We start from the raw sequence: 23,354 nt of genomic DNA on the forward strand, positions 1-23,354 counted from the left end.
CTCTTTACGCTAAAGTTCTTTATTGTTCCAAAAAATAGAGTTGTGAGAAAGAGTCTAACTTTAGCGTAAAGAGCGAGGCGTTGAGGAGGGAACAGCCCCTTTCATAGCCTATACGAAATAATTTCTGTTCGTTTTAGTTTTAATGTTGCTCCTTACTTTCAGTTAAAAAAACTTGCTTTTTTTTAATTTAATTTTTAAACGTTTTAGAATTAATACAGGTTTTGATTTTGGCTCACTGTACATGAATAATTAAAACAAAATTTGCATATTAATTGTACTTTTATTTGGTTAAATGGCTTTTTCGAAAGTTGTTTATTTTTATTTACGAACGTTTTTATTAGTAATAAATATACGTAACTTACGTAAGGAACTTCTATATTCATATATTTTTAATACGTATATTAGGGGGTTCACCCCTAGTAAATACCTCGCTCTTTACGCTAAAGTTCTAATTTTGTTCAAATTCTTTAAAAATGACCCCTTAATCACAAAGGCCGTTAATTAGAAAAATAACTCTTATGAAAGTACTAAAAAAAATATCTTTGGCTTAAAGAGCGAGGTATTGACTAGGGAGCGAACCCAATCATATACGTAATAATTTCTGTTCGTTTTAAGTTTTGATGTTGCTTCTTTGATGCTTCTTTGATGTTGGTTTACTATTTTGAACTTTTCCGAGCTACGTTTCTTAGCCTTACATAGGTGTGTGTTGCATGAAACTTATGATTTGGGATGTGTAGTTTGCTATTTCGGGCTTTTCTGAGCTACGTTTCTTAGTCTTTCGTAGTTTGTGTTGTCTGAAACCTATAATTTGAGGTGTTAGGTTTACTATTTTGGACTTTTCTGAGCTTGGTTTCTTAGCCTTTCGTAGGTTTTTGTTGTATGAAACTTATGATTTGGGATGTGTAGTTTGCTATTTCGGGCTTTTCTGAGCTAGATCTCCTAGTCTTTTGTAAGTGTATGTTGTCTGAAATTATGATTTGGAATGTTTGGTTTACTATTTTGGACTTTTCTGAGCTAGGATTCTTAGCCTTTTGTAGGTGCATGTTGTATGAAAACTATGATTTGTGATGTGTAATTTTCTATTTCCGGGTTTTCCGAGCTAGGTTTCTTAGTCTTTCGTAGGTGTTTGTTGTCTGAAACCTATGATTTGGGATGTTTGGTTTGCTATATTGGACTTTTCTGAGCTAGGTTTCTTAGCCTTTCGTAGGGGTGTGTTCTCTGAAATTATGATTTGGGATGTTTTGTTTGCTATTTTGGTCTTTTCTGAGCTATGTTTCTTAGTCTTTCGTAGGTGTGTGTTGTCTGAAATTATGATTTGGGATGTCTGGTTTATTATTTTCTGACTTTTATGAGCTAGGTTTCTTAGCCTTTGCTGGTGTGTGTTGTATGACACTTATGATTTGGGATGTGTAGTTTGCTATTTCGGACTTTTCTGAGCTGAGCTAGGTTTCTTAGTCTTTCGTAGGTATATGTTGTCTGAAACCTATGATTGGTATGTTTGGTTTACTATGTTGGACTTTTCAGAGCTATGTTTCTTAACCCTTCATAATTGTGTGTTGCATGAAACTTATGATTTGGGATGTGTAGTTTTCTATTTCGGGCTTTTCTGAGCTAGGTTTCTTAGTCTTTCGTAGGTGTGAGTTGTCTGAAACGTATGATTTGGGATGTTGATTTATGATTTTGGAATTTTCTGAGCTAGGTGTTTTAGCCTTACATAATTGTATGTTGTATGAAACTTATGATTTGGGATATGTAATTTTCTATTTCGGGCTTTTCTGAGCTAGATTTCTTAGTCTTTCGTAGGTTTGTATTGTCTGAAACCTATGATTTGAGATGTGTGGTTTACTATTTTGGAATTTTCTGAGCTAGGTTTCTTAAACTTTTGTCGGTGTGTGTTGTATGAAACTTATTATTTGGGATGTGTAGTTTGCTATATATGGGCTTTTCTGAGCTAGGTTTTTTAGTCTTTCGTAGGTGTGTGTTGTCTGAAACCTACGATTTGGGATGTGTGGTCTACTATTTTGGATTTTTCTGAGCTATGTATTTTAACCTTTCATAGGTGTGTGTTGTTTGAAATTATGATTGGGGATGTTTTGTTTACTATTTTGGACTTTTCCGAGCTAGGTTTCTTAGCCTTTCGTAGGTAAGTGTTGTATGAAACTTATGATTTGGGATGTGTAGTTTGCTATTTTGGACTTTTTTGACCTAGACTTCTTAGTCTTTCGTAGGTGTGTGCTGTCTTAAACCTATGATTTGGGATGTTTGGTTTACTATTTTGGACTTTTCTGAGCTAGGTTTCTTAGCCTTTCGTAGTTGTCTGTTGCATGAAACTTATGATTTTGGATGCGCAGTTTGCTATTTTGAACTTTTCTGAGCTGAGCTAGGTTTCTTAGTCTTTCTTAGGTATGTGTTGTCTGAAACCTATTATTGGGATGTTTGGTTTACTATTTTGGACTTTTCTGAGCTATGTTTCTTAACCTTTCAGAATTGTATGTTCCATGAAACTTATGATTTAGGATGTGTAATTTACTATTTTGGGTTTTACTGAACCAGGTTTCTTAGTCTTTCGTAGTGTGTCTTGTCTAAGACTTATGATTTGGAAAGATGGGCTTACTGCTTTGGGATTTTTGTGCTAGGATTTTTAGCCTTTCATAGTTGTGTTTTGCATGAAACTTATGATTTGGGATGTGTAGTTTGCTATTTCGGGCTTTTCTGAGCTAGATGTCCTAGTCTTTTGTAAGTGTATGTTGTCTGAAATTATTATTTGGGATGTTTGGTTTACTATTTTGGACTTTTCTGAGCTAGGGTTCTTAGCCTTTCGTAGGTGCGTGATGTATAAAACATATGATTTGTTATGTTTCATTTTCTATTTTGGACTTTTCTGAGCAAGATTTCTTAATATTCCTTAGGTGTGTGTTGTCTGAAAACTATGATTTGTGATGTGTGGTTTGCTATTTTGGACTTTTCTGAGCTAGGTTTCTTAGCCTTTCGTAGGGGTGTGTTCTCTGAAATTATGATTTGGGATGTTTAGTTTGCTATTTTGGGCTTTTCTGAGCTATGTTTCTTAGTCTTTCGTAGGTGTGTGTTGTCTGAAATTATGATTTAGGATGTCTGGTTAATTATTTTGGACTTTTATGAGCTAGGTTTCTTAGCCTTTGCTGGTGTGTGTTGTAAGACACTTATGATTTGGGATATGTAGTTTGCTATTTCGGACTTTTCTGAGCTGAGCTAGGTTTCTTAGTCTTTCGTAGGTATATGTTGTCTGAAACCTATGATTGGGATGTTTGGTTTACTATGTTGGACTTCTCTGAGCTATGTTTCTTAACCTTTCATAATTGTGTGTTGCATGAAACTTATGATTTGGGATGTGTAGTTTTCTATTTCGGGCTTTTCTGAGCTAGGTTTCTTAGTCTTTTTGAGGTGTAAGTTGTCTAAGACTTATGATTGGGATGATTGGTTTACTATTTTGGAATTTTCTGTGCTTGGTTTCTTAGCCTTTCATAATTGTATGTTGCATGAAACTTATGATTTGGGATGTGTAGTTTGCTATTTCGGGCTTTTCTGAGCTAGATTTCTTAGTCTTTCGTAGGTGTGTATTGTCTGAAACCTATGATTTGGGATGTGTGGTTTACTATTTTGGACTTTTCTGAGCTAGGTTTCTTAGACTTTTCGTAGGTGTGTGTTGTATGAAACTTATTATTTGGGATGTGTAGTTTGCTATATATGGGCTTTTCTGAGCTAGGTTTTTTAGTCTTTCGTAGGTGTGTGTTGTCTGAAACCTACGATTTGGGATGTGTGGTCTACTATTTTGGACTTTTCTGAGCTATGTATTTTAACCTTTCATAGGTGTGTGTTGTTTGAAATTATGATTGGGGATGTTTTGTTTACTATTTTGGACTTTTCCGAGCTAGGTTTCTTAGCCTTTCGTAGGTAAGTTTTGTATGAAACTTATGATTTGGGATGTGTAGTTTGCTATTTTGGACTTTTCTGAGCTAGACTTCTTAGTCTTTGTAGGTATGTGCTGTCTTAAACCTATGATTTGGGATGTTTGGTTTACTATTTTGGACTTTTCTGAGCTAGGTTTCTTAGCCTTTCTTAGTTGTGTGTTGTATGACACTTATGATTTTGGATGCGCAGTTTGCTATTTTGAACTTTTCTGAGCTGAGCTAGGTTTCTTAGTCTTTCTTAGGTATGTGTTGTCTGAAACCTATTATTGGGATGTTTGGTTTACTATTTTGGACTTCTCTGAGCTATGTTTCTTAACCTTTCAGAATTGTGTGTTCCATGAAACTTATGAGTTGGGATGTGTTGTTTTCTATTTCGGGCTTTTCTGAGCTATGTTTCCTAGTCTTACGTTGGTTTGACCTGTATGAAACTTAAAGTTTTGGATGTTAGGTGTACGGTTTTGCAATTTTCTGAGCTAGTTTTCTTAACCTTTCGTAAGTTTGTGTTGTATGAAACTTATTATTTGGGATGTGTAGTTTGCTATTTCGGGCTTTTCTGAGCTAAGTTTCTTAGTCTTTCGTAGGTATTTGCTGTCTGAAACCTATGATTTAGGATGTTTGGTTTACTATTTTGGACTTTTCTGAGCTAGGTTTCTTAGCCTTTTGTAGATGTGTGTTGTGTAGTTTGCTATTTCGGTCTTTTATAAGCTAGGTTTCTTAGTCTTTCGTAGGTGTGTATTGTCTGAAACCTACGATTTGGGATGTGTGGTTTACTATTTTGGACTTTTCTGAGCTATGTTTCTTAACCTTTCGTAGGTGTGTGTTGTCTGAAATTATGATTAGGAATGTTTGGTTTCCTAATTGGACTTTTCCGAGCTAGGTTTCTTAGCCTTTCGTATGTTTGTGTTGTATGAAACTTATGATTTGGGATGTGTAGTTTGCTATTTTGGACTTTTTTGACCTAGACTTCTTAGTCTTTCGTAGGTGTGTGCTGTCTTAAACCTATGATTTGGGATGTTTGGTTTACTATTTTGGACTTTTCTGAGCTAGGTTTCTTAGTCTGTCGTAGGTGTGTGTGTGTGTTTGTGTTGCATGAAACTTATGATTTGGGATGTGTAGTTTGCTATTTCGGACTTTTCTGAGCTAGGTTTTTTAGTCTTTCTTAGGCGTGAGTTGTCTAAAACCTACGATTTGGGATATGTGGTCTACTGTTTTGGACTTTTCTGAACTATGTATCTTAACCTTTCATAGGTTTGTGTTGTTTGAAATTATGATAAGGGATGTTTGGTTTACTATTTTAGACTTTTCCGAGCTAGATTTCTTATCCTTTCGTAGGGGTGTGTTGTTTGAAGCTTATGATTTGGGATGTTTGGTTTACTATTTTGGACTTTTCTGAGCTAGGTTTCTTAGCCTTTCATAGTTGTCTGTTGCATGAAACTTATGATTTGGGATGTGTAGTTTGCTATTTCGGGCTTTTCTGAGCTAGGTTTTTTAGTCTTTCTTAGGCGTGAGTTGTCTAAAACCTACGATTTGGGATATGTGGTTTGCTATTTTGGACTTTTTTGAGCTAGACTTCTTAGTCTTTCGTAGGTGTGTGCTGTCTTAAACCTATGATTTGGGATGTTTCGTTTACTATTTTGGACTTTTCTGAGCTAGGTTTCTTAGCCTTTCGTAGGTGTCTGTTGCATGAAACTTATGATTTGGGATGTGTAGTTTGCTATTTCGGACTGTTATGAGCTGAACTAGGTTTCTTAGTCTTTCGTAGGTATGTGTTGTCTGAAACCTATTATTGGGATGTTTGGTTTACTATTTTGGACTTTTCTGAGCTATGTTTCTTAACCTTTCATAATTGTATGTTGCACGAAACTTATGATTTGAGATGTGTAGTTTGCTATTTCTGGCTTTTCTGAGCTAGGTTTCTTAGTCTTTCTTAGGTGTGAGTTGTCTGGAACCTATGATTTGGGATGTTTGGCTTACTATTTTGGACTTTTCTGAGCTAGGTTTCTTAGCCTTTCATAGTTGTGTCTTCCATGAAACTTATGATTTGGGATGTGTAGTATGCTATTTCGGGCTTTTCTGAGCTAGGTTTTTTAGTCTTTCATAGATGTTTGTTGTCTGAAACTTATGATTTGGGATGTTTTGTTTACTATTTTGCACTTTTCTGAGCTAGGATTCTTAGCATTTCGTAGTTATGTGTTGTATGAAACCTATGATTTGGGATGTGTAGTTTGCTATTTCGGGCTTTTTTGAGCTAGATTTTTTAGTCTTTCGTAGGTGTGTATTGTCTGAAACCTATGATTTGGGATGTGTGGTTTATTATTTTGGACTTTTCTGAGCTAGGTTTCTTAACCTTTCGTAGGTGTGTGTTGTCTGAAACCTATGATTTGGGATATTTGGTTTACTATTTTGTACATTTCTGAACTAGGTTTCTTAGCCTTTCGTAGGTGTGTGTTGTATAAAACTTATGATTTGGGATGTGTAGTTTGCTATTTCGGGCTTTTCTGAGCTAGGTTGCTTTGTCTTTCGTAGGTATTTGTTGTCCGAAACCTTTGATTTGGGATGTGTGGTTTACTATTTTGGACTATTTGGGGCTTTTCTGAGCTAGGTTTCTTAGTGTTTCGTAGTCGTTTGTTATCTGAAACCTATGATTTGCTATGTTTGGTTTACTATTTTGGACTTTTCTGAGCTAGGTTTCTTAGCCTTTCGTACGTTTGTCTTGCCTGAAACTTATGATTTGGGATGTTTGGTTTACTATTTTAGACTTTTCCGAGCTAGGTTTCTTAGACTTTCGTATGTGTGTTGTAAGAAACTTATGATTTGGGATGTCTAGTTTGCTATTTCGGTCTTTTCTGAGCTAGGTTTCTAAGTCTTTCGCAAGTGTGTGTTGTCTGAAACCTATGATTTGGGATGATTTGTCTACTATTTTGAACTTTTCTGAGCTAGGTTTCTTAGCCCTTCGTAGGTGTGTGTTGTATACATTCTGTTGAAGTTTCAAAGTTCATTTTGGAATTTATTCATCGAAGTTTAAGACCCGGAATATTTTTTGTAGTGTTATTTTGTAGTTTGCCCTATCACTGTTACACTCTCTTGATGTTTCAAAGTTCATTTTGAAATTTTTTCATCGAAGTGCAAGACTTGGAATATTTTTGTAGTGTTATGTCATCATTTACCTTGTCACTGATACACTCTGCTGAAGTTTCAAAGTTCAATATGGAATTTTTTCTTCATAAAGATTTAAGACATGAATATTTTTGACGTGTTATGTTGTCATTTACCCTGTCACTGTTACACTCTGATGATGCTTCAAATTGCATTTTGGAATTATTTTCGTTTAAACGTATGAAATGGAATATTTTTTTATTGTTGCGTCGTTATTTTCCTTTCGACTGTCGCACTCTGCTGATGTTGTATGACACTTGTGATTTGGGATGTTTAGTTTGCTATTTTGGACTTCTCTGAGCTGAGCTAGGTTTCTTAGTCTTTCGTAGGTGTGTGTTGTCTCAAACTTATAATTTGGATGTTTGGTTTACTATTTTGGACTTTTCTGAGCTATGTTTCTTAACCTTTCATAATTGTGTGTTGCATGAAACTTATGATTTGGGATGTTTATTTTGCTATTTTTGACTTTTCTGAGCTAGGTTTCTTAGTCTTTCGTAGGTGTGTGTTGTCTGAAATTATGATTTGAACTTTTCTGAGCTAGGTTTCTTAGCCTTTCGTAGGAGTGTGTTGTATGATACTTATGATTTGGAATGAGCAGTGTGCTATTTTGGACTTTTCTGAGCTAGGTTTCCTAGCCTTTCGTAGGTGTGTGTTGTCTGAAACCTATGATTTGGAATGTTTGGTTTACTATTTTGGACTTTTCTGAGCTAAATTTCTTAGTCTTTCGTAAGTGTGTGTTGTCTGAAATTATGATTTGGGATGTTTGGTTTACTATTTTGGAGTTTTCTGAGCTAGGTTTCTTAGCCCTTCGTAGGTGTGTGTTGTATAAGACTAATGATTTGGGATGTGTAGTTTGCTATTTTGGACTTTTCTCAGCTAAGCTAGGTTTCTTAGTCTTTCGTAGGTGTGTGTTGTCTAAGACTTATGATTTGGGATATGTAGTTTGCTATTTTGGACTTTTCTGAGCTAGGTTTCTTAGTCTTTCATAGGTGTTTATTGTCTGAAACCTATGATTTGGGATGTTTGGTTTGCTATTTTGGACTTTTCTGAGCTAGGTTTCTTAGCCTTTCGTAGGTGTGTGTTCTCTGAAGTTATGGTTTGGGATGTTTAGTTTGCTATTTTGGGCTTTTTTGAGCTATGCTTCTTAGTCTTTCGTAGGTGTGTGTTGTCTGAAATTATGATTTGGGATGTTTGGCTTATTATTTTGGACTTTTCTGAGCTAGGTTTCTTAGCCTTTTGTAGGTGTGTTGTATGACACTTATGATTTGGGATGTGTAGTTTGCTATTTTGTACTTTTCTGAGCTGAGCTAGGTTTCTTAGTCTTTCGTAGGTATGTGTTGTCTGAAACTTATAATTTGGATGTTTGGTTTACTATTTTGGACTTTTCTGAGCTATGTTTCTTAACCCTTCATAATTGTGTTTTGCATGAAACTTGTGATTTGGGATGTGTAGTTTGCTATTTCGGGCTTTTCTTATCTAGGTTTCTTTGACTTTTGTAGGTGTGTGTTATCTGAAACGTATACTTTGGGATGTTTGGTTTGCTATTTTGGACTTCTTAAGAGACTTCTTAGTCTCTCGTAGGTGTGTGCTGTCTTAAACCTATGATTTGGGATGTTTGGTTTACTATTTTGGACTTTTCTTAGCTAGGTTTCTTAGCCCTTCGTAGATATTTGTTGTATGGAACCTATGATGTGGGATGTGTGGTTTACTATTTTGGACTTTTCTTAGCTAGGTTTCTTAGCCTTTCTTTGGTGTGTTTTGTATGAAACCTATGATTTGGGATGTGTGGTTTACTATTTTGGACTTTTCTTAGCTAGGTTTCTTAACCTTTCATAGGTTTATGTTGTCTGAAATTATAATTTGGGATGTTTGGTTTACTATTTTGGACTTTTATGAGCTAGATTTATTAGTCTTTCGTTGGTTTGTGTTGTATGAAACTTATGATTTGGTATGTGTAGTTTGCTATTTCGGGCTTTTCTGAGCTAGATTTCTTAGTCTTTCGTAGGTGTGTGTTGTCTGAAACCTATGCTTTGGGATGTGTAATTTGCTATTTCGGGCTTTTCTAAGCTAGGTTTCTTATTCTTTCGTAGGTGTGTGTTGTCTGAAACCTATGATTTGGGATATGTGATCTACTATTTGGACTTTTCTTAGCTAGGTTTCTTAACCTTTCCTAGGTATGTGATGTCTGAATTTATGAATTGGGATGATTGATTTACTATTTTTGAGTTTTCTGAGCTAGGTTTCTTAGCTTTTCACAGGTATTTGTTGTCTGAAGTTATGATTTGGGATGTTTGGTTTATTATTTTTGACTTTTCTGAGCTAGGTTTCTTAGTCTTTCGTAGATGTGTATTTTCTGAAACCTACGATTCGGGATGTTTGGTTTACTATTTCGGAATTTTCTTAGCTAGGTTTCTTAGCCTTTCGTACATGTGTTTTATATGGAACTTATGATTTAGGATGTGTAATTTGCGATTTCGGGCTTTTCTGAGCTAGATTTCTTAGTCTTTCGTAGGTGTGTGTTGTCTGAAACCTATGATTTGGGATGTGTGGTTTACTAGTTTGGACTTTTCTGAGATGGGTTTCTTAACATTTCGTAGGTGTGTGTTGCCTTAAACTTAATATTTGGGATGTGTAGTTTGCTATTTCGGGCTTTTTTGAGCTGAGTTTCTAAGTCTCTCGTAGGTATGTGTTGTCTGCAACCTATGATTTAAGATGTTTGGTTTACTATTTTGGACTTTTCTGAGCTAGGTTTCTTAGCCTTTCGTAGGTGTGTGTTGACTGAAACTTAATGTTTGGGATATGTAGTCTGCTATTTCGGGCTTTTCTGAGCTAGGTTTCTTAGTCTTTCGTAGGTGTGTGTGGTCTGAAACCTATGATTTGGGATGTCTGGTTTACTATTTTGGACTTTTCTGAGCTAGGTTTCTTAGCCTTTCGTAGGTGTGTGTTGTCTGAAACCTATGATTTGGGATGTGTAGTCTGCTATTTCGGGCTTTTCTGAGCTAGGTTTCTTAGTCTTTCGTAGATATGTGTTGGTTGAAACCTAGGATTTGAGATGTCTGGTTTAGTATTTTGAACTTTTCTGAGCTAGGTTTGTTAGCCTTTCGTAGATGTGTGTTGTACGAAACTTATGATTTGGGATTTTTAGTTTGCTAGATCGGGCTTTTCTGAGCTAGGTTTCTTAGCCTTTCGTAGGTGTGTGTTGTCTGAAACCTATGATTTGGGATATTTGGTTTACTATTTTGTACTTTTCTGAACTAGGTTTCTTAGCCTTTCGTAGGTGTATGTTGTATAAAACTTATGATTTGGGATGTGTAGTTTGCCATTTCGGGCTTTTCTGAGCTAGGTTGCTTTGTCTTTCGTAGGTATTTGTTGTCCGAAACCTTTGATTTGGGATCTGTGGTTTACTATTTCGGAATTTTCTGAGCTAGGTTTCTTAGCCTTTCGTAGGTTTGTGTTGTTTGAATCTTATGATTTAGGTTTATGTAGTTTGCTAGATCCGGCTTTTTTGAGCTAGGTTTCCTAGCCTTTCGTAGGTGTGTGTTGTCTGAAACCTATGATTTGGGATGTTTGGTTTACTATTTTGGACTTTTCTGAGCTAGGTTTCTTAGCCTTTCGTAGTTTTATGTTGTATGGAACTTATGATTAGGGATGTATAGTTTGCTATTTCGGGCTTTTCTGAGCTAGGTTTCTTACTGTTTCGTAGTCGTTTGTTATCTGAAACCTATGATTTGCTATGTTTGGTTTACTATTTTGACTTTTTTGAGCTAGGTTTCTTAGCCTTTCGTACGTATGTCTTGCCTGAAACTTATGATTTGGGATGTTTGGTTTACTATTTTGGACTTTTCCGAGCTAGGTTTCTTAGACTTTCGTATGTGTGCTGTAAGAAACTTATGATTTGGGATGTGTATTTTTCTATTTCAGTCTTTTCTAAGCTAGGTTTCTTAGTCTTTCGCAAGTGTGTGTTGTCTGAAACCTATGATTTGGGATGTTTGGTTTATTATTTTGGACTTTTCTTAGTTAGGTTTATTAGCCCTTCGTAGGTGTGTGTTGTATACATTCTGTTGAAGTTTCAAAGTTCATTTTGGAATTTATTCATCGAAGTTTAAGACCCGGAATATTTTTTGTAGTGTTATTTTGTAGTTTGCCCTATCACTGTTACACTCTCTTGATGTTTCAAAGTTCATTTTGAAATTTTTTCATCGAAGTGCAAGACTTGGAATATTTTTGTAGTGTTATGTCATCATTTACCTTGTCACTGATACACTCTGCTGAAGTTTCAAAGTTCAATATGGAATTTTTTCTTCATAAAGATTTAAGAAATGAATATTTTTGAAGTGTTATGTTGTCATTTACCCTGTCACTGTTACACTACTATTTTGGACTTTTTTGATCTAGGTTTCTTTGCCTTTCGTAGGTGTGTGTTGTCTGAAACCTATGATTTGGGATGTTTGGTTTACTACTTTGAACTTTTCTGAGCTAGGTTTCTTAACCTTTCGAAGGTGTGTGTTGCATGAAACTTATGAGTTGGGATATGTAGTTTGCTATTTCGGGCTTTTTTGAGCTGGGTTTTATAGTCTTTCGTAGGTATATGTTGTCTGAAACCTAGGATTTGTGATGTCTGGTTTACTATTTTGGACTTTTCTTAGCTAGATTTCTTAGTCTTTCGTGGGTATGTGTTGTCTGACACCTATGATTTGGGATGTTTGGTTTACTATTTCGGGCTTTTCTGAGCTAGGTTTCTTAGTCTTTCGTAGGTGTGTGTTGTCTGAAACCTATGATTTGGGATGTGTGGTTTACTATTTTGGACTTTTATTTAGCTAGGTTTCTTAACCTTTCATAGGTGTGTGTTGTCTAAACCTAGGATTGGCGATGTCTGGCTTACTATTTTTGACTTTTCTGACCTAGGTTTCTTAGCCTTTCGTAGGTGTGTGTTGTCTGAAACCCATGATTTGGGATGTTTGGCTTATTACTTTGGACTTTTCTGAGTTAGGTTTCTTAACTTTTCATAGAAGGTTGTTGTGCGAAACTTATGATTTGGGATGTATAGTTTGCTGTTTCGGGCTTTTCTGAGCTAGGTTTCTTTGTCTTTTTTAGGCATGTGTTGTCCGAAACCTTTGATTTGGGATGTGTGGTTTACTATTTTGGAGGTTTCTGAGCTAGGTTTCTTAGCCTTTCGTAGTTGTGTGTTGTTTGAAACTTATGATATGGGATGTGTAGTTTGCTAGATCCGGCTTTTTTTTTAGCTAGGTTTCCTAGCCTTTCGTAGGTGTGTGTTGTCTGAAACCTATTATTTGGGATGTTCGGGTTACTATTTTGGACTTTTTTGAGCTAGGTTTCTTAGCGTTTCGTAGGTGTATTTTGTATGGAACTTAGGATTTGGGATGTATAATTTGCTACTTCGGGCTTTTCGGAGCTAGGTTTCTTAGTCTTTCGTAGTCGTGTGTTATCTGAAACCTATTATTTGCTATGTTTGGTTTACTGTTTTGGACTTTTCTAATTTATGTTTCTTAGCCTTTCGTACGTGTGTCTTGCTTGAAACCAATGATTTGGGATGTTTGGTTTACTATTTTGGACTTTTCTGAGCTAGGTTTCTTAGACTTTCGTTGGTTTGTGTTGTATGAAACTTATGATTTGGGATGTTTAGTTTACTATTTCGGCCTTTTCTGAGCTAGGTTTCTTAGTCTTTCGCAAGTGATTGTTGTCAGAAACCTACGATTTGGAATGTTTGGTTTACTATTTTGGACTTTTCTGAGCTAGGTTTCGTAGCCTTTCATAGGTGTGTGCTGTATGAAACTTTTGATTTGGGATTCTACATTGGAATTTTTCACTGAAGGGCAAGACTTGGAATATTTTTTGTAGTTTAGTGTCGTGTTTTATTTTATCACTCTTACATTCTGTTGATGTTTCAAATTTCATTTGAAAATTTTCTCGTTAAAATGTAAGACTTAGAATATTTTTGTGATGTTGTGTGGATTTTTGTTTCGCTGAAATGTAAGACGTGGAATATTTTTGTCACGATTTACCTTATCACTGTTACACTCTCTTGATGTTTCAAAGTTCATTTTGGAATTTGTTCATTGAAGTATAAGAGTTGGAATATCTTTATAGTGTTATTTTATAATTCACCTTATCACTGTTACATTCTCATGATGTTTCAAAGTTCATTTTGGAATTTTTTCATTGAAGTGTAAGACCTGGAATATTTTTTTTTTGTAGTCGTAATTTTCCTTTTGACTGTTACACTCTGCTGATGTTTCACAGTTCATTTACAATTTCTCAGTGAAATGTAAGACAAACCTCGAGACCAGAGTGGCACTGTGACACCGTTTTTCACAAACCTCTGAGACCATTTCGACTAAGGGTATGCTGGCTTTTAAGGGCTTTAATCGATTATTTACCATATTTTAACATTTCTGTCATCTTTTCTATGTTTTCTTGGACATATGGGCATAGGTTTGAGAATTTTAAGAGATTATTTTCCGTATTTTAATATTTTTTCAGTATTTTTTATTATTTTCATGGGGTTTAATAGATCCAATAAATGAAAAAATTCAACCTCGCAACCAGAGTAGCGCAGCGACAGACGATACCGCTTACAAAACAGAAATAATTCTTATAAAGTACAAATAGTTTAAAACTATTGTTCTTACCAAATACAAACTTCTTCTTACGTCATACAAAATACTTCATATGAAACAAAAAATTCTTAGAAAACAAAAATAAATTATAAGGAATCACAGATTCTTCTTATATCCTACAAAATACTTCTTACGAAACAAAAAAAATACTTCTTACAAAACAAACAAAAAATAATTCTTACAAAACATGAAATCACAAATTCTTGTTACAAAATACAAAATACTTGTTACAAAACAAAAAATACTTCTTACAAAGCAAAAAAATATTCTTACAAAACAAAAATACATCAATACTTCTTACAAAACAAAAATAATGCTTAGAAATCAAAAATACATCCTAAGAAACACTGTATAAAGATGATTATTTTATAATTATTTTAATAAAGATATTATTTATATACTCTTCTAAGAAATCACAAATTCTACTTACGAAGCAAAAATAATTCTCACAAAACGAAATACATCCTAAACAATCACAAGCAATTCTTGCAAAATACAAATACATCATACAGAATTGGAAATAGTTTTAAAAAACATAAAATACTTGTTACAAAACAAAAAATTCTTCTTACAAACCAAACAATACATTCGGAAATATCACACATTCTTCTTACAAAATAGAAATACTTCATACAAAACAAAACAAAATTTTTAAAAAACAAAAATACATCCTAAGAAATCACAAATCTTCTTGCGAAGCAAACATAATTCTTACAAAACGAAAAATACATCCTAAGAAATCACAAATTCTTTATACATCATACAAAATACTTCTTACAAAGCAAAAAATAATTCATACAAGACAAATTACACCCTAAGAAATCACAAATTTGTCCTTACATTCTACAAAATTTTTCTTGCGGAACAAAAAAAAATCTTACAAAACAAAAAAACATCCTAAAAAATCATAAATTGTTCTTACAGAACACAAAATACTTGTTACAAAACAAAGCATACTTCTTACAAAGCAAACAATACATCCCAAAAGATCACAAATTCTTCTTTCAAAATACAAATACTTCTTACAAAACAAAAAATAAATCTTACAAACCAAAAATACATCCAAAGAAATCACAAAATTTTCTTACCAAATAGAAATGATTCATAAAAAATGAAAACACATCTTGGTCCATCGCAAACTCTTCTTACATCATACAAAATACTTCGTGCAAAGCAAAAATAATTCATTAAAAACAAAAATACATCCTAAGAAATCGCAGTAAAACTCTCAAACCTCGGCCCATAAGCCCTAAAAAATATTAAAAATATCAAACAAATGTTATAATATGGTAAATAATTACTTAAAATCCTCAATATCTACCATGCTCTTAGTCAAAATTGCCCCTAGGTGTGTGTGAAAAACGGTATTGCAATGCCATTCCGCTCTCTTCGTTGAATTTTGTAAACCCTGGATCTATTAAACCCGAGGAAAATAATGAAAATATTGAAATATGGAAAATAATATCATAAAGCTGTCAAAACCTTGGTCCCATAAGCCCTAGGAAATATTAAACATATGAAACAAATTTTAAAATATGGTAAATAATCGTTTAAAGCCCTCAAATGCTAGTATATCCATAGTCAAAATGGCACTTAGATATATGTGTGTGTTTTTTTTTCACGCGACACCGTGAAAACGGTGTCGTGGTGCCACTCTGGTCTTGGGGTTGAATGTTTTCGTGCATTTGATCTATTACACCCCTGGGAAAAAAAAAAAAATTAAAATAATATCTTAAAGCTCTTAAAACCTTGGTCCTGTAAGCAATAGAAAATATTAAATATATGAAACAAATGCTAAAATACGGTAAATAATTGTTTAAAACCCTCAAAAGCTAGTATGACCTTAGTCAAAACTACCCTTCTAGTTGTTTTTGAAAACAATATTGCTGTGCCATTCCACTCTCGAGGTTGAATGTTTTCTTCAAATAAAAAATGGTCATTTTTAGTTTATACATTATCTTTGTGGGAGAAAAAAAGCTGAAAACCCTTTTTGCGTGATAATATGTTATGCGTGATAATATGCTACCAAATGATACCCCCTGTTGTATATCATTTGGTAGCCATAGATTACCACGCAGGCAATTATGTACAAAATCTTGGAATTGGTGGAACTTGGAGGTTATTATGATAGGCTTGGCTTGCAAAAACTTGATTCAGTGGATTGAGGTAGAATTTTTAAGAAGAAATACCTGACAATGTCTTAGGAATGATGAACAGGGTGTCAGAAGGTGCCACAGAGCAGTAATAGTGTGGCACTATGGCGGGAATTGCATTGAGTAACATGTTCTACAGCTTAAAAGTTAAGGAGGATATAAAAAAGGAATTTTTCAACAGTGGTATCTAACATGCACTCAAAGAAATGATGCGTTTTCATTAATTCCCTACAAAAATGCCTCTTAATAGAGTTTAAATTTATCTCTAATATCACCCCTCCCTCCCTCAAATTGCCTGCTAGGACCCATACCCTTCTTCTGTTGCTGCATTTTTTATTTCCATTGCATACTCTCTTCTCGAAAACACTGTATTTTCAGAATTTTGCTAATTACATATTTGCCATGGAAACAATAATTTCTCGAAATAGAATTTTCCCTCTGCGCATTTTGATATTTTTACTTGAAAAATGCCCCAAAAAATGTAATGTGCAGTAATTCCTATTAGAGGTTGTCGTGTGTCAACCATTCAGTGTCACAGGTTTGCAATTACCATGGAACATCGCAATCTAGTAATGAAATGGCAAGTTTCCGCTGTCCAGCTATAAAGAAGGGTATTTTTTTAGTTTACAAAATTTATTTTTGAAAAAGGTTGAAAAATCAATATGTGTGATAATTTACCCTCCCCCCTAAGGTGTTGTCGGGGGAGGTATATTGTGCCAAGCTGACCTCAATTCTTAGGATTCATCGGAAAAATGTCCCCCCGAAAAATTTAATATATACAATAATACCTTCTAGAGGCTGCCGTGTATCAACCATTCAGTGTCACAGGCTCGGAATTAGCATTGAACATTGCAGTCTAGCTATGAAATGACAAGTTTCCGCTGTCCAATTAAAAACAATAGTCATTTTTTAGTTTACAAAATTTATTTTTGAGAGAAAAAACGTTAAAAAATTCATGTGTGATAGTTTACCCCTCTTCCTCCCGAGGGTGTTGTTGCGGGTGGTATATTGTGTCACGTTGACCTCAATTCTTAGGATTCATCGGAAGAAACGCTAATGGCGGTTTTTTCATTAAGTTAAAACGATCAATGCTAGTGTAAGTGACTATTTTTGCTGGAAAACCCCCCCGAAAAATGTCATATGTGCGATAATGCCTGCTAGAGGCTGCTGTGTATCAACCATTCAGTGTCAAAGGCTCGGATTTAGCATGGAACATCACAATCTAGCAATGAAATGGCAAGATTCCGCTGTCCAATTAAAAACAATGGTCATTTTTTAGTTTATAAATTTTTTTTAAGAGAAAAATGTTGAAAATGTCCAAGGGGTGATAATGGCGGCCACGTAGATGCCACGGAGGATAGCCGCGTAATGTCATGGTGTTGTGGGGGTGTTTTGTGGAGCATCATGAAAGGTTTGACTTGCGAAATGTCAAGGTGGGTGAATATTCATAAGCTTAGCTCAATGAAAACGTGGCGATATCGTTAATGGCTCTCAGAAATATCTCAATAAGCCCTAAATTTGCATCTAATATCAATCTTGCCCGTCTGAAAATGATTGCTAGGATGTATTATTCTTTAATGCATTGTTTTTTTTTGGTTGTACTTTATTCTTTATAAGCTTTTTCACGTTTTATTTTTTGTTTGTCGGGTTTTTTATGTGCTTTTTCTGTGTTTTAATAAATCCAATTTTTTTTACAAAGTCTGCGTTTTTAGGATTTATTGTTTAGGAAGAGTCTCTAATGCCTAGGTATTTACACAATTTAAGCATACCTTCCGTCTTTTATCACTAAACTTACACTAGGAGCAATAATGTCTGTAAATAAATATTCTCCATCTTCGTGCCAATTATCTCAGATGTAAGAAACATTTCATTCAAACGGGAATTGCTCTCACACGCAATAGGTTTTTTCTAGAAAGTTTCTCGATACAGAATATTGGAAATAGCAGGCTAGTCTTGTCTTTTAAGGCATTGTTCCATTGGAAGGAAATTGACCTTTCGAGTCGCAGGTAGGAAAAATAACTAAAGAAAAGAAAAACGTCTTGAAAGAAAGAAAAAAAAAAGAATAAAAACAGTAAAAAGATGCGTTGAACGTTTTGGCGAAAAATAAAATCCCAAAAAAGTATTATGTGACAGTAATGTGTGCGCTGGTGTTACGTAAGACGTGCGTTGTCGTTACGTAAAATGCGCACCGTCATTACGTAAAGTATGCGCTGCCATTACATAAGATGTGCACGGTCCTTAAGTTAAGTTACGTCGTTAAGTTACAAGTGGGGATTCCCCGTGGGTCCTGGAGCAAGGTTACATAAGATTGCGTCATCCGTATCACACCCGTCCATTTAAAACAGAGGTGTGTCCTGTTGTGTCATGGAGTCCAGAGGGGTGTGTCGTGGGAATCTTGCCAATACTGAAACAAAATTGGAACACCTGGAAACAGGTAACCGTATTGCACAGGTGCAGTAGCTCCACTTATGCAGTAGCTCCACTTATCTGTCTTCCAGAAATCCCATGTTAATTTCCCATCTGTTTTCCAGAATAGATTGAGGGGATACTTCTAGGGAAATATATAACTGCCCCAGGAGAAACCGGGTGTATAGTCTACAAAAATAACACGATTCATCCCACTGGCGGGACCAGCACTTTTACCGTTGATTATATTACATTTAAAATCAAGAACATTTCTCAGATTATCGTTGAGATGAATATTTTCATTGTCAATGGTAGAGCTAATTTAAATTTTGCCATGTTTTATTGAATAATTAAACTCAAATGCACCATTTATACAAGAAGAGATTCTTTTATTGATTGCACGACACAAATCATTCATACTACCAAATTCTTTGTATTTTAGTGTGACATGGGGGTATAAATCAGGCTTAAGTGAGTTTATCCATTCCTCGGTAATTGATTTCTATTTCAGGTTCTATGGCACATATCATAAAAGTTGTACACAATGGAGTACCTTAGAGAAAAATCTTGCAGTCCAAGAAGAGTTAAACAGAGAATACGAATTGAAAAAAGGACAAAAGTTGGAGAACAGAGACATAGCAGGAATATTTTTGACTCCTTTGCAAAGAGTAATCGTTGAAAGTGCCCAGCCCTATCTACATATTATTGGCCTACCTGGCACAGGAAAAACTTATTGTTTGTTAATGAAAATGGTCGATGTATACTTCGATATTTTTCAGGGATACAAGCAAAATAATGAACAAATTAATGAATTTATACTTGTTTTTCATTTAAATCAGGAAACGCTACGCTATATTAAGAACATTTTCTGGAAAACCGTTGAGACCCTGCTTTTAAAGAAAAAATTGACGAAGGAAGAGGAATTTCCTAATAAAAACCTTATAAAGTTTATCAGCCAAAGCTTTTATTATCGTGACCAAGCTGGAATAGATGATAAAAGAAGTTTCCGCAATTTTATTGACATTGACACAAACAAAACATTTCAGACTAAGGATTTTGACTTGGGTACTAAATTTAAAGTGTTTTGTGACGATATTTCTTCAGATGTTTTGAACTTCGCAAATGTAGACACGATGAATGAAATGTTGGTGGCCATCGATCGGTCAGTCTTTTGCTGGTGCACGTCATACTCAGTTATATCAATCCTAAAAAACTTCTATAGGCCTTTAGCTGTCGTAAAAGTGCAAAACAACAAAATATATGAATGTAGTCAATATGTCTATCTAAGGGATAGTCTAAGATACACTGCCAGAATACATGCTCTTATTGATGTGGTTCTAAATTTGAGTGAAGGCACTGAACTGGGCCATTTAGGACTTCCTACATTTAGTAAAAGTGATTTTAGCTCCGGTACAAGAGTTCTGGGACAAAAAAAGCCTATGCTTATTCCGACAAGAAACAACGATGATATGGACAAAAAAGCATATGAATTACTACAAAATATGATTAAAGAAGAACAAATTAAAGAAAATGATATAGCTGTTATCGAGTGTGTACGATATGAATCAAAAAGGTAAATTGGTGATTTGTCTTTCTTAGATGCTAAGCTCGTAAAGAAACAGTTCTAAACCAAGGGTCATGGGAATTCCCTCTTGTACCCTTAATGGTCCTTCCTATTTAACCTCCATTTTATTTTTAATTTCTAGTAAGAGGATGAGGTTCTCCTTTCCTTTCCTCTAATACTGTATTTGTGGGTTTGCCAAAATGGGGTTTAAAATGCAATACTGTCTGTCTGCGTCGAAAGGAAAAACTGCAACGAGGGAGAATTGTTCTAAAATTCAGTCTGTGAAGACTTATACTATTGTATTTTTGACCCCATTTTGGACAATCTACAAATATTTAAAATAAAAATCAACAAGATTCAGTCACAAATTCAAAAATATCAAAAATTAACCGAGTATTTGGAGTTGTACCTGGTTAAAAACTCAAATAAGAAGTCGCGCTTTAAACGGACTGAAAATTAAAACGAGTCGACCCTAAAGTCGTTCGTACTATGCTCATATCATGGGTGCCAGACAGGTCCAAAACAATTACACCATGGTTTTTTGAGAACATTGAATCGGTTATTCTATTTTCAAATAGTTGTGAGTCATGATCTAGGAATTGCATGGTCAATTCATACAGAACTCTATATGATTTTTTATCAAATAATAGAGTGTACAGTGGGATTCCATTCACTTTGCACACAAGGTTAGATAAACCAAAAAAAGTAAAATCATGGGGAGATGCAGTCCAGGATCCAACGACACTGGCACTCTTCACAAAGCCCAAAGTGAGTTTTAATGGGATTTCTCAGTGGATAAATGATGAATCGGTATAACTGCGAGAGCCAGTGGCAGTGTTACGTTGAATAATGATCGTATGGGGGACACGAAGTTAGTATTGTTACCACTGGCTCTTAGCTTTCCCACAGCCAATAGAACAGAGCTCATAACCTATTGTTTTCGAACATGAGGAATTGCTGAGGTGATAATGACATTTGCATCAGGTGATGCAATGTGTTTTTCTCAAAATAAAATTCGATGGAGCTAGTTGTAACTTTATGTTAATCTTGACACTGGGGGGTGACAATTGGGATACTTCGAAGATCTCATGATTTCATTTTCCCACTAGATGATACTCCTGGGTCACTGCAACTATTAACTGACCTTCAGAATCAACGCTTGATCCATATTGATAGCTCAGTGCTCGAACTCCTTATATGGCTTTAGTGTCATCAGCATAATTGGTATGCAGCTTGCACATTTGATTAAATTATTTTTAATGCTCATCTATGTTCCAATAATGAATACATTAATCTGTTTGAATAAGTTGTTTAGGATACAGTTTTCATAGGACAGGCCATCGGCAGCAGTGGGAGTTGTATTATCTGACTTTTTCTTCACCACAACATTTAAATCAATAAATGTTAATGATAAATCAATGAAATAGTCTTCATTGGAAAATATCCGAAAGTGTATATTTTCTGAGAGGGGTTGTTGAGGATTAAATTTCTCATAGTAGCCATACTTGTCACTGACATCAACATTTTCAGCATTGAATAGATTCAATGAGGAGCTGATTGATGGAGGCGATTCTTTGTATGGGAGATAGGTTATCTTAAGAGAAGAAATCCTTCTTCTTCTATTTAACAGCAGGCGGGCTTTTCAGTAATACTATTTAGCCCTTTTCCTTTTGCTTCACTCTGTGGGCTACATAGCTACTGGCTTGATTGCCTCATATTTATTAGATATTTTCAGATATCTTTCAGTAAATCTTTCGACTCTAGGAGTTCAATTATGAGATGGTAGATGTCGATTTCTATGCTCTGTGTGCAGGTATAGTTGGCTAGGCTCTTGGCTGATAGTGAGATTTTGTGGTGTTTGAAGCATTTTAACAGTTTACAAAGTAAGGTATGTTGTGCAGACGTCAGGATATTACATTCAAATAGGCAATGGTCATTTGTTTCATTATTCATATTACAATGCCTGCAAAGAGGGGACAGGGAATTGAACCACTTGAATTAGAAAACTTATGCGAGAATGCAAGATAATTTAGTCCATTTGTTCCAGAACGAATTCTATGGTAAATTTTAGAAAAATACTTATTGGGAAAGGGGGAAAGGATAGGATCATTCTTATTAAAATTAATATCTGATAGCCTCCATAAAAAATATCTCTAATCGGGATTGGTCTCCCACTTGGCTGGTCAATATTTATAGCATTTTTTGCTATTTCATCAACCTGATGATTACCACTTATGCCCGAGTGGCTAGGAATATACTGAAAATAAGTTCTTATGCCACTTGAAGCAAGTTTATCTATAATACTGAGACAATGATAAGTGTCAAATGTCCAACTTATACTGAGCAGCTGAGGCCAGCAACTCAAGGCTTGATAAAGAGTCGGAATATACTTAAATATTATTTTAATTTGCAATCAAAGGTTGGTTTTCCTTAAGGTGTTCTAATGCCATGATTATGGCATTTAACTCAGCAGACATTATAGACACATTATTATATAATCTCTCGCCCATTGCAATTTTCAGGTGAGGAAGGAAAGCACCACTTGCTACCTTCTCATTCATTTATGACCCATCAACAAATATTTGGAAGTGATTCTTATAAGTAATTGTATTAAGTTCAGCAAATTTTTTCTGGACAAAAGCAATGGGGGTTAAATCTTTATTCCACTTTGAGGAATCAGTATTTATTCTGGGAATTGACCAATTCCATGGAGGGGATTGGGGGAAAGTAGGTGCAATACATTTTGCTGGTACAGGGAACATCTTCTGAATATTAGCATACTCATCCGCAATGCCTCTATACATGGCTGGGTTTCTTAACCAATTATGTAGGGTGTGTGAGCTATTTGATTCAATTTTTGTAAGATGTTTTGTCAAGAGAAGCTACGTCTCTCCCTTACTGTTGTTAATCCACTCTCCACAAGCAGAAAATTGATGCTTGTGAGTTTCCTAAGACCAAATATGAGATGTATTATATCATTTTGTATTGTTTCAATTTTTTGTATCTGGGTCTTTGCACATGCACCATAGACGATGAGCCCATAGTCAATATGGGGTCTTATATGTGATTTGTAAAACTGGAGTAAGGTTTTCTCCTTACAGCCCAGGGTGTGGAAAGAAGTCTTTTTAGTATATTTGTTTTTCTATAGTATTTTTTTATTGTGTTTGAGATGTGGAGGTGGAAATTAAGTTTTTGGTCAAGCATGAGACCTAGGTAATTAATATGATTATCTTCTGGAATAATTGTTCCATTTAGAGTTATTTTTGCATTAACAGGGTTCCGCTTTCGGTGAAATTGGATTATTTTTGCCTTGGTAGGTGTAATGGGTAAATCTGAATGTTGAGAGAATTTTTCAAATTGGAAAAATGACTTTTGCAGATTTGACTGTGCTATCTCAAAGGTTTTGCCAGATGACCCTAGCAGCAGATCGTCAGCATATTGTAGATTTGGGAGGGGGAGGTTCATGTCCCAGAGATATAGGGAAAAAATG

The 23,354-nt window shown here is 35.0% G+C and overlaps 1 protein-coding gene across 1 annotated transcript in view; it reads left to right on the plus strand.

The window, feature by feature from the left end:
- Window positions 1–23,354, plus strand: part of LOC148955602 (uncharacterized) — a 92,995-nt gene that overhangs the window by 4,628 nt on the left and 65,013 nt on the right. Inside the window, exon 2 of the mRNA XM_089108266.1 lies at window positions 18,812–19,873. Coding sequence (XP_088964392.1) covers window positions 18,812–19,873 — 1,062 coding nt within the window. The remainder of the gene's footprint in view (window positions 1–18,811; window positions 19,874–23,354) is intronic.

Source organism: Artemia sp. Qi Xiang Cuo, chromosome 2 (assembly GCF_049724085.1).
Source record: "Artemia sp. Qi Xiang Cuo chromosome 2, ASM4972408v1, whole genome shotgun sequence".
Classification (NCBI taxonomy): domain Eukaryota; kingdom Metazoa; phylum Arthropoda; class Branchiopoda; order Anostraca; family Artemiidae; genus Artemia; species Artemia sp. Qi Xiang Cuo.